Source organism: Sinocyclocheilus rhinocerous, unplaced genomic scaffold, assembly GCF_001515625.1.
Source record: "Sinocyclocheilus rhinocerous isolate Xijiao unplaced genomic scaffold, SAMN03320098_v1.1 scaffold340, whole genome shotgun sequence".
Taxonomy (NCBI): Eukaryota; Metazoa; Chordata; class Actinopteri; order Cypriniformes; family Cyprinidae; genus Sinocyclocheilus; species Sinocyclocheilus rhinocerous.
Window position 1 is genome coordinate 335553 of NW_015670980.1, and position 12510 is coordinate 348062.

The window sequence follows — 12510 nt, forward strand, 5'->3', positions numbered from 1 at the left end:
GTGGAAACTAATGTGTTCCCATGATGGTTGAGTGAGACCTGTCTCAAATAACATTAACACCCACCCATTCAGATTCAATATGGCAAAGACTGTTTGAGGGGAAGTGACCTCTTCACAGTCTGCATCAGAGCTGTTGTCTGCATCACATTTCTTTCTTCTTTTTTTTTTCTTTCTTTCTTTTTTTTTTTCTTTTGCCAGTCCCTGGTGAATTTCTCTGTCTTTTTACATTTAAATTGAAATGACTGTGAGAATCCCCTCCTCTGCCCTCTTCTAATGACTGTAGTCTTGTACAAATAGATGCAAAGGGTTAAATATTCTGTATGGTTTCTTAAAAGGAAAGCTCTTGTTTAATAAAAGCTTAGCTGTGTTGGGTTTAGTCAAAAACATGGCCAGCAGGGCCTGCACAAAGTCATCTTTGTTGAAATATAGCTTTTATCAGTTTATGTATTATTTCATTTCTAATGCTGTTTTGCAGTTTACAATACAATGACCAATAGCTCTTGGATTCCAACCCATATTACTTGTTGTTTAGGCTTAGAATAACTAGCTTTACCAAAAAAAAAAAAAACAGTTTTATTAGAATGAGAAGGAAATAAATATTTATAATTCCATTATTGTTACCTTTTTAATCGGTGTTTAATGTGAAATTTAAACTTGTAATTTCCTAACATGTGAATGTATAAAGTGCAGTGTGCACACTGAAATGTATGACAAAAGAGAGGTAAATTGCTATTCGACGATGGGGACTATAAACTACAGCAGATCTCGGTGAAATCACAGTCATGCACCGGCTGTCAGTCAGCCCTCAGATTGGCAGAAGAGTCTCGCAGCTGATTGGTTCTACTCACCTATGACGCAGATGACGTACGGAACTCAAACACGTGGGTCTCACATAAACAAAGACACATTGGCAGACAGAGCTCTACATGCCAGTGTTGAGCTCCGCGCTCTGCGAACCACACGCAGTACTGGACGTTTACACACATATTCTGAATCACATGCTTATGGATACACTATAGTTTTACTGATGGTCTACTAAGGTATGTCATTGCCTTTCTTTTTATTCTTTGTCTGTTTGGGCAAATATGCATTTTCAATTAGCAGAGCAAAAATAATCATATGGCATGTTTGTATTAAACAGTCTTTGAATGTTGTTTGTTGATTTCTGCTGGTTTTATAGAAATGTATTTGCTGTTTTTCCGTAGAGCTGAATTGTGAAATGAGCTTTTATCCAGTCGTAGTATGAGACACTTGTGTGAAATTGTGTTTGTTCAGACATGCATTTATTAAGAGAATTAAACTCGAGAGTTAAAACAAATAAACAAACGTGGCGCGCAAATCCTTAAACTTTCGCCCCATCACACACAAAGGTTTTGACACGGCGCTGCGCTAGAAAGTGTGTTTACAATTTCTGAGTTTAAGTGAGCTCTAGAATTTTGTGTAGTTATGTAATAGAGCTAATAAAACGTGATGCAAAATCAAGTGAAAGTTGTGTGTTTTATCAGAGGGAGAATCCAGTTTGTCTTGAACCCCGGTATTAAATTTCACCTGATATTATCACCTTCACCGCGATCTGCAGAGGAACAGTCTCACGACTGAAGGTAGGCTACTTCAGCAGAAAAAAGTATATATATATATATATATATATATAAATTTTGCAAAGTTGCATGCAAGCTGAAATCAGTGCCGAAACATGTTTTGATGAGCATGCGGCTATTATTTCCAGGTTGTCTTTCTGTTTTTTTAATTGATTGCTGTGTTTTTGCAGCCATGCCCTGCGTCCAGGCTCAGTATGGCTCATCCCCGCAGGGCGCGAGTCCTGCGTCTCAGAGCTACAGTTACCACCCCAGCGGAGAATACAGCTGCGATTTCCTCACGCCAGAGTTTGTGAAGTTCAGCATGGACTTGACCAATACCGAGATCACCGCCGCCACCACCTCTCTGCCAAGCTTCAGCACCTTCATGGACAACTACAACACCGGTTATGACGTGAAGCCGCCTTGTCTTTACCAGGTGCCCCATTCTGGAGAACAGTCCTCCATCAAAGTGGAGGACGTCCAGATGCACACATACCATCAGCAGAGCCATTTGGGCCCGCAGTCAGAGGAGATGATGGCCCACTCCGGGCCTGTGTACTTCAAACCGTCCTCACCTCACGCTCCGGGAACGGCGAACTTCCAGGTTCAGCCCAATCATATGTGGGAGGACCCGAGCTCCCTGCACACTTTTCATCAGAACTATATGACCACGCATATGATAGATCAGCGCAAGAACCCCGTGTCCAGGCTCTCCCTCTTCTCCTTCAAGCAGTCTCCACCCGGAACCCCTGTTTCCAGCTGTCAGATGCGCTTTGACGGGCCTCTCCACGTGTCCATGGGGCACGACAGTCCCGGAGCGCACCGAGCCCTGGACAGCCAGAGTTTCGCAGTGCCCAGTGCCATTAGGAAACAGGCGGGAATAGCCTTCACGCACTCCCTGCATCTCAGTCACGGCCATCAGCTGATGGACAGTCAGATGCCGTCACCCCCGTCTAGAGGATCTCCGTCCAGCGAAGGTTTGTGCGCGGTGTGTGGGGACAACGCGGCTTGCCAGCACTATGGAGTCCGAACGTGTGAAGGGTGCAAAGGTTTCTTCAAGGTACTTTTTGCATTATTATTATTATTATTATTATTATTTTTATTATTTAATTGATTTGCTTTTTTTGTTGCCGCCTTATGTCGGTTTTATCTGATGAGACCTAATCAGACATCTGAGCAACTGTCATTAGCGTTAGCGGTTTTTTTTTCTTTCAATCTTTATTTTGATCACTCGTTAGTCGCATATCTGATTAAAGGTAATTTAAACCAAAAACAAACTGAATGTTTGCTTAGAAAAATATGAAAAGTTTGTCTAAATTGTATGCTATACAAATTAAATCTTATTGTCCCATTTTCTTGATTTAGCGTACAGTACAGAAGAACGCAAAATATGTCTGTTTAGCCAATAAAAACTGTCCTGTGGATAAACGCCGGAGAAACAGATGTCAGTATTGTCGATTTCAGAAGTGCATGGTGGTCGGAATGGTGAAAGAAGGTAAATCGCTTTTTGTTCATTATAATGTGCGTCGCACTTGGAATAAAGAGAAGCGCGCAACTGCAATTATAGTCATCGCTGACTGAATTGTACATGTTACAACGAGCATAACAGCCACTTGATAATAACAGTCTTGTATTGTTTTGACAGTTGTCCGGACCGCCAACTTAAAGGGTCGGCGAGGCCGTTTACCCTCCAAACCCAAAAGTCCGCAGGAGTCTTCGCCCCCCTCTCCGCCCGTCAGTTTGATCAGCGCTCTGGTCAGGGCACATGTGGACTCCAACCCCTCTATGAGCAGTCTCGACTACACCAGAGTGCGTTATGCTCCATTCATCTATAATTTTACTCATCACTTTAGGCTTTAAACGAAGAAAGTCAAAATGCGCACGTGACTCTTGATGCGCTTCCTGCGCCAATCTGACACAACCAATATTAGGAATTTAATATCATACAGTGTTTCATTATAAACTTTCAGCACTTTAAGGGTGGCATATTTTACTCTCTAAATTGCTTTTGCAAGAAGGAAGCCAGTGAAATACAGACACAAGTTAAATTAAAGAGGGGGGAAACTCTCCCCCTTCAAGAAATGGGCTTTGCAATTTCACGGGTTATATATTTTAAGGGAGCTCATTAAGTCATGTTTAAATTAAATTCCAGTTCCAAGCCAACCCGGACTACCAACTGAGCGGAGATGACACACAGCACATCCAGCAGTTCTACGACCTCCTCACCGGATCCATGGAGATCATCCGCGGATGGGCAGAAAAGATTCCCGGGTTCACCGACCTGTCTAAACCGGACCAGGACTTGCTGTTCGAGTCTGCCTTCCTGGAGCTCTTCGTGCTGCGCCTGGCATACAGGTACCGAGGCCTCTGGAGAGGTGGCTTTGCTGCTTCCTTTTTAATTGGCTCTGCAATAATTAGGAGCCGCTTAAATCCCCGTTTAATGCGCACGGTAATTAACGGGTACTTTGTCATTAATCTCAGGTCCAACCCGATGGAAGGCAAACTCATCTTCTGTAACGGAGTGGTGCTGCACAGGCTGCAGTGCGTCCGTGGATTTGGCGAGTGGATTGACTCTATAGCGGAGTTCTCGTCTAATCTCCAGAACATGAATGTAGACATATCTGCTTTTTCATGCATCGCCGCCCTAGCCATGGTCACAGGTGAGATCAGTTTTTATTACACTGTTTAGAAAATTGCAACTGTTTTTTTTTTTATGTTATATTCTCATATGCGAATTATTATTATTATTATTTTGCAGAGAGACACGGACTGAAAGAACCCAAGAGAGTGGAGGACCTTCAAAACAAGATAGTAAACTGTCTGAAAGACCAAGTCACCTTCAATGGAGGCGGCTTGAATCGGCCAAACTATTTGTCCAAACTGTTGGGTAAACTGCCTGAACTGCGCACACTGTGCACACAGGGTCTGCAGCGCATCTTCTACCTAAAACTAGAAGATCTGGTCCCACCGCCAGCAATAATCGACAAACTGTTTCTTGACACTCTGCCCTTTTAAACCGCGAGAAAAGGAGAAAAAAAAAAAAACGATTTCAAACAACCTCAGAGAACTTCCGCTGACTCTCTTGAAAACTGAAAGCCTGAATTTTTTTAATCCACCAACCATTGCCAAATGACGTGCGCGTTCAAAAAAAAAAAAAGAAGGATTCAACGATATAAAGCCTGGAAAACACCACGCGACATAATGATAATAATAACTTTTGTCATCGGCTAGTTATTTTGCCCCTTTATCCCACCAAAAAATACCGCTACTGAGTATCTCAGAACAGAGAAAAACATGTAAAAATAGGGAAGTAATACTAATATGAGAAATTATAATAAAAGACACATATTATTCAATAGTATGCCTGATTTTGAACAATGACAAATATCTCGCCACTACTAATCATTGTTAACTGCAAACGTCTGTATTCATGGGAAATCACAGAGTAGACTGTACTATACACCATTTCTATATACCTATTCAATAGATTTATGTGATTTATATGATGTGTATAAAGCTTGTACAGAGACCTTTTTTCTTTTATAACTTGTGCCTGTGTATCTGTCAGGTGGAAAGGAGACGCATGTTGTAGAGGACTCTTGTCTCTATTACACACTCTATATTCCGGACACTATGTAGTCTGTTAGATTTTATAAAGATTCGTAGTATTGGGGCAACTTTTAAACATGGCACATGTGGATAAAAAACAGTATCATCTGTACAGGGAAAAAGGGACCCATAGTGTTTGTAAAATTGTCAGACATTCCTCGTTTGTATGTGTTGTATGTATTGTTGCTGTTTAATATAAAGGTTTATATATTTATTTTGAGTTTGCCGTTAAAGCATGGTGCAGTTGAAATGATTTCAGACGCATCACCGTCGTCTTTGTTTAATGTCTTACATGTGATTTTATTTGCCATCTTCTATTCCTGTAGGTGTGTGAAGATCATCACTGCCTTTTTCTATGGTTTAACTAAATATACTGCAACTCGTTCGGTTTCGAATCCGAATCAAACTTCATGAGAAAGGAATATTTAATGTTTACAAATAAAACTTTTAAATCATTTCAATGCAGGAGCCGTGTCTCTTAATCACATCTCATCCATCTGTGGTCAGAAATTGTTCAATTAAAAACCTGCATTGCTCAAGGAAATCAAAGAAAAAAGTTTATTTTTCATTTTATTTTTAATCCGATTTTTTTTTCCTCACGTGATTTTTTAAGAAATACTGAATGTACTATTTAAACTGTAGATAAAATGCAAATTAAGGAATCCGGGGAAATGCGCATTTCTTATATATCCCTTTCATCAGGTTGTTTGATTATTTATGTATTTATTTAATATTAGACAAATAATCTTCAACGATTCCACAAGCATTTGGAAAGTTTGCTCCACAATCAGAAATAATACATTTATTTTAAAACGTTAAATTAATTCCCATTTATTCTAAAGACTTCTGCGCTCTAAAAAGATCTGAGTAGAAATATGATGCATAAGAGTATTCGTTATTCAAAAGCATAAAATTGTTTTCGAAGACACAATTTATTGTAATATTTGTTGTCGAACGTGTGATAACTACAGGTATCTGACAACTATTAAATCCGTTACAGTAAGTGAGTAAAATGAGAGCGATGAATGATAATATAATAATGTAATAATAATGCATATGCATTCTCTGTGTAAAATTTGGAATCCCGCTTTACTGAGTAACAATTAGAGCAATTAAAGCACAGCGTCATTAAAATACATTTCTCTAAATTTTGACTGTGATTTATATGTTTAATTCAGGATAAAGCAATGAAGCAAACGTATGCGCTTGCATTTGTAATTAAATGTTGAAGAAGAAAATATAAGTAAGCCAATCATATAGCGCATTTAAAAGTCATTTAAATGTATCTGAACATAACGTAGCCAACTATGTTATGAATGTTATGGACATTAATGTGTAGTAAATCATATTTTTGTTTTAAGTTATTTATCAATTACAGAAGATCGATCCATATTTATTGTTTTAGATTGTGCTAAAACATATTAAAATGACATGAAATTATCGAGTGAAAATGTGAATACTGTTTATACTATACTACATAATGTTTTTCATCTTTTTGTTAAACTCTCGTTATGTGCACTTCAGCACCATAACAAGGTTCCACAGGCTGTCGACCACACCAGAATAAAAGGAACTTTATTATATTGAAAGGTATCATTCTCTAAATTATTTCAAGCAGTGCGGATTTGGAGGATTGAAACGTGCGCATCATTGTTTTTACCTGTCTGGTGTGAGCGCGCAAGTGAGGACTTGTGTGTTCAAAACCAAAACAAAATAAAACAAACAAACAAACACGCGCACGTTATTGTTTTTTTTATTATTATTATAATCTATAATCTGCCGGCCTGATCATCTGATAATTTACGTTAACACCAAACTCACAAAGAGTATTAATTTTGCCATTTCAAACTCTTGCAGGATATTTGCAGTCACACACAATGGCATACAATCACAATTCAGATTTTGTGATTTTTCCCACCCATATGTGTGTATAAACCAAAATGTCCTTTTTTTTTCTTTCTTTTTTTTTTGCAAACAGGTGCAAAGTAAAATTCACTGTAAACATAAAGTTGGCGTACATGGACATTAAAAACATTACCGAAACCCAGGCAAACATAATATTTAGTTCATAAACCCAGAGCATGTCACCATGAGTGTGAATCTGTATTTTTGCTGTGTTTTGTCACCCGAGACTTTCCTCTAAGGCTTCGGATAGAAGTTAATTCCGAAACATTTTACCTGAAACCAGAGCCAAAACAGGCCCGATGTAGCATGTGAGTCGTAGCTGTCTGACCGATAAGTCAGTGAAGTAAGAGAAATGAGCTTTATCATTTCATATACTGTACAGTTGTACAGTATTATATATAATGTGTACTAATTATTATACATTAATCTAAAATAAATTAGATGAAGATTGAAGTGAAAATTCTTGCCCACCTCTAACATCTAACACCTAGGCTATATCCAGAGTGTGCAAAAGTCAATCCCATTCGGTTCAGGTATGCCGTTATTGCACACGTTCGTTGTGCCTTACTGCGGAGTTCTTGACGGGATTCTGTCATTCGCCATTCATGCCCGCGTAGCTCAGAGAGGAGCTGAAGGTGCCTCTGGGCAACGTCTGGGAACGCTATCGCGTAATCTCTCCTTCTCTCTCTCTCTCTCTCTCTCTCTCTCTCTCTCTCTCTGTTTCTCTCTCTCTCTCTCTCTCTTTCTCCCCTCACACGTGGCATGAGTTCCGGTTTATGCTATCACCTTCTCTTTGGATTCAGTTAGGTCGGTCCCTCCCCACATACTTTGGGGCAACGTCTGGGAACGCTATCGCGTAATCTCTCCTTCTCTCTCTCTCTCTCTCTCTCTCTCTCTCTCTCTCTCTCTGCTTCTCTTGCTCTCTCATTCTCTTTCTCCCATCAGCCGTGGCATGGCTGATCTTTTCCCAAAGTTCTCACAAGGCAAAGAATTGTCTGAATAATTAGATCTTCACAGCAAAAAGACTAATTCCAAGTCAAATTAAGATTACACTCAAAAGCAGTTTGCTGACATTTAGCAGATCAGTTAGAGGGACGCTCTGCGGTGTCACAAGCGTGTACCGTGTTGACTGAAGTAATCATTTAGGCTGGCAACGGCCTAATCTCTGCACAAAGAGAAAAGCATGGAAGCGATGTCGTGAGCGGCGTGTGACAGAGAGACACGCTCGCCTTACACATGTCGAGGTATTTTCACTCAGCTCTCGTGCACTCCAGTTCCGCGCGTTTAAATAGAGACGAATCACGGAGTATTTCGCTGCTTCCTTATCTGTTCTGACAAAGGGGACGAAGATGGCGGCGGTCGCGTACATGCTCTTGGTCTGTCAATCTGCTCTCTGGTTTCTGCTTAGCACTGCAGATAATGCAAAAGCAGACGGAAAAGGATGGAAATAACACGCTCCGTCTGCACGTGGAGAGCTCAGAGGCCGCAGGCACTTTGTCTTAAGTGCTAGAGCAGGAAACCTAAGAGGAACTAAATTATAATGCAGTGCTCCACTTGGACAGATCTGTCCGGTCTTTGTACCGAGGGGCTGATGGGATAGACGCCCTAAAACACAGTCATTAAGCAGCGCAGGACGCATTCTAGCTACTTCATAGATGATTTCAGTAAGTCATAGAGACTGCAGAGTAACGAGGTCAGACAGAAGTAGCTGCCGTATTGAACTGAACCGAAGGAAAAGCACCTCTTGCCACCAGAAACCCTACAACTTTTAACATTGCTTTGAAGAGTTCTGTTGTGTGATGTACATTCGCTTTGCAAACTTTGTGAAAACGTACTTTTAAATAGCAGTTTCCATATACCAGGCAACGGCGTCCTCTGTGACATGTGGGCCCGCAAACACATTGCAAATCTTTTGCAGAGCTAAAGCAGATGCCGTGTGTTGGTAGAGCGCTCTGCTGGGTTTACAGACAGATGCTTACTGCATGGCCTTTAATGCAGTCCCTCCGACTCACGGGTGTAAATGCAAATCTACTGGCGAAAAAAAAAAAAAAATAAATACTACAGATCCTGCAGTGATTGGCACAACAAAAGACAAAATATTTCTGTCCAAGGATCTGACTGACAAAACAGCAATAATACATACAATAACACATACATGCAAGTATTTAAATATTAAACCAACTCTGAGGACATCACTTTGGGCCAGAGTTTCAAAAACACCAGTCATCTGCCCTTTGTGACCTCTGTCCTTTGCTGACTTTGAGAGAGTGAGACAGGTCTATTTCTCTGAGCAGAGAGTTTGCAGTTTTTTTTATTGTTTTCAGCGAGTGCATGGGTATAATTGTGTCTCTTTGATTTACATATATGGGAGACTGAGGCTAGTTGCCATGAGATATTTAAAGTTTAACGTTTCAAGCATCTTATTCAAATTTGCTCATTATCATGAGTTTTTCTACAAACTAAAATTACAATGTCATCTTATTTTTCTAATGGCTGTTGGGTTACAAACAAAACAAAACAACACAACAACAACAACAACAAAAAGAAAGGCACATTAAAAGCACGCATTGAAACATAAGTAAATTATATAATAAAGTTTAGAAAGAATTTAGAAAGGTTGTGTATTCTCGGGACAGAGGTATTTTTGCTAATTTCAGCTCTGTATTTGTGTGTGTATGTGTGGTGTATGGTGTTTGTTTATATATTTATATTGTTTTTTTTTGTTTGTTTATTCTGCATAAAAAAACTAATGTGTGGTAAATTAACCATACATTGTTATCTGGGAAATATAATAATATATATTGTTCAAATGTTTTTTTTTTTTTATTATTATATAGACTTTCAACAACATAACGTCCAGTGAAATAAATAAATAAATAAATAATGTACTAAATACATAAATAAATAAATAAATAATATATAATAATATATTATTATATATTATTTACAAACAAACAAACAAACAAACAAATAAATAAATAAATAAATAAATAAAATAGACAATTTGCACCAGCCTTCCCTGTATTGGAATGGAATCCTAATAACTTTGAAGCAGGCAGCATTCACAACATTTAAAAATGATAGAAAAACTAAAACAAAACAGAACAATGATATTTAATTAAAAAATGAGGATTTTCTTTTCACAGGGAGTTTTAAAACAATAAACATTTTCTATATTATTCTCTATATTACTCTCAGTAGATTTTGTATGCATCTAAAAAAAAAAAGAAAAAAAGATGATGATTGTGATGAAGGTGCTTCGTGTACGTCCTGGTTCCTGCATTCGGTGAACAACAGTTTATCATGATGTTAGAGTGTGTATCAGTAAACTGGGTCAGGGAGTAGGCTTCTCATAATCCATACTCCATACAGCTAGAGGTCACAGCACACACACATGCACACGCAAATGTTTTACATATGATGTAAGAGTGACAAACAGAAGATATTCTACTAATTCAATGAGTTGAAATATGTCTGCTTGCTTAATTAGAGTGTCTTTTTAAGCATGATCACACATTTTCAATAGACAGTTTCCCTTCACTGCAAATTACAATTATCATTTGGATGCATTAAGTATGTCTCTTTGTGAGAAAGACAAACACACACACACACATGCACACACAGATCTCACTCTTTACACATTGTTCTATCATTCATATTAGTAAACAGACAACCAGTCTTTCAGTCATGTGAAGAGAATGACCAGATGTCATTGCATGTGGAAATGAAAGAGTGCTGTCCCTCTGTGTTCTAACAGGCGTTATCACACACATCAGGCTAGTAAAAGACACTAATTGTTTAGGGATTCACTTTAAAGTGACTGACTGCAGCTGTAGAAGCAGTCACACCACTCATAAATATTTAGCTCAGACACAAGTTGTGGGCTGACCCGCTGCTGTACATTGATTCCTGATGAACACTGTCAAATTATTATTCGTAGTGTGGCTAGCAACACTGCTCTGCATGGGTGACTAATGCAATGACTACAGATGAGGGGGATATGAGGAAGAAATTCAGGAAAAAAAAATTCCCCTCAGTAACATTATATTTAAAACAAGTGTACAAAGATAATGGGCATGCGATCTTCTATGACAAACACTTTACAATGACAAACGTAAAACATCTTATATTAAAGCAATGTTTCTCAACCCTGGTCCTGGGCGCCCCCCAGCACTGCACATTTTGTGTGTCTGCCTAATAAAACACACCTGATTCAACTCATTAGCTCATTAAAAGAAACTCCAGGACCTGAAATGGGTGTGTCAGATAAGGGAGACATGCAAAATGTGCAGTGTTGGGGGGCGCCCAGGACCAGGGTTGAGAAACACTGTATTAAAGGGATAGTTCACCCATAAATTAAAATTATGTCATTAATTTCTCACATGCTGTTCCAAACCAATAAGACCTTTGTTCATCTTCAGAACACAAATTGCAAGATTTAAAAAAAAAAAATTAAATACGAGAGCTTTCTGACCCTGTATAGACAGCAACGCAACTGACACGTTCAAGGCCCAGAAAGGTAGTAAAGAGTCAAGACATCATTAAAATAGTTCATGTGACATTAGTGGTTCAACCATACTGTTACGAAGCTAAGAGATTACTTTTTGTGCGCAAAGAAAACCAAAATAACGACTTTATTTAACAGGCACTCTGATGTAAAACCCTGATGCACTGCGCCTTGTTTACAAGTAGACTGAAATGTACGCTGTACATAAAGCAGTCTTTGTTACATGTCTGAAGATTTCGACAGAGAGTATGAGTTGCAATTTTTTAGCCCCGCCTTTTTTATTTGAACCAGAATTTTTTTTTTGGGGGGGGGGGGACTATCCCTTTAAGTAGTCTATGTAATATAAGATTTGTTTGTTTAGTGTCTGTCACTTTTTTGTTGTTGTTGTTTGTTTTTAAAAACAAATCTGGTTCCAGGATCAGTGCATTTCTGGATGTTGACACTTTCACCTTTCCAAATGACCAGACATCAAAAGTGGTAAAACAAGTTTACGAAAAAAAAAAAAAAAAATCAGGACACAAGTTCACTTTTGGTGATAAAGCGATAAAGCAATAAACATGAGAAAAACATTAAATATACTGATAATCATGAACTAAATACTTGGCCTGTTCCTTATGAAGAGAGAGCTGGTCCACTGTATTTAATGCAGACCGTGTCTGCTGTGGATATTGGTTTGCATGTTAAACAGATTCACAGTCCATGCAGCTTTTATTGAAGTATTGAACAGGGTCATTATGTCTTCTGATCTGATTGATAAACTAAGGCGAGAATTTCCGTCTCAGCAACATGCGGAAGCAGTTAATGTTTCCCAGGGCAGGCATGTTTCCGATTCAGTTGCTTTTAATGAACCTTCCCTTACTGGTCAGTGGTGTAGAGAAAAACATCCATTCATGTCTTACGGGAAAATAGGCA

The 12510-nt window shown here is 38.8% G+C and overlaps 1 protein-coding gene across 1 annotated transcript; it reads left to right on the plus strand.

The window, feature by feature from the left end:
• The first annotated feature begins 907 nt into the window (after window positions 1-907).
• LOC107734489 (nuclear receptor subfamily 4 group A member 2) lies at window positions 908-4776 on the plus strand. Its single transcript, XM_016546462.1, has 8 exons — window positions 908-1040; window positions 1506-1601; window positions 1769-2637; window positions 2943-3072; window positions 3223-3386; window positions 3730-3932; window positions 4059-4237; window positions 4336-4776. The coding sequence occupies exons 3-8, from the start codon at window positions 1771-1773 to the stop codon at window positions 4590-4592; spliced, it is 1800 nt and encodes a 599-aa protein (XP_016401948.1). The 5' UTR covers window positions 908-1040; window positions 1506-1601; window positions 1769-1770; the 3' UTR covers window positions 4593-4776.
• The last annotated feature ends 7734 nt before the right edge of the window (window positions 4777-12510 follow it).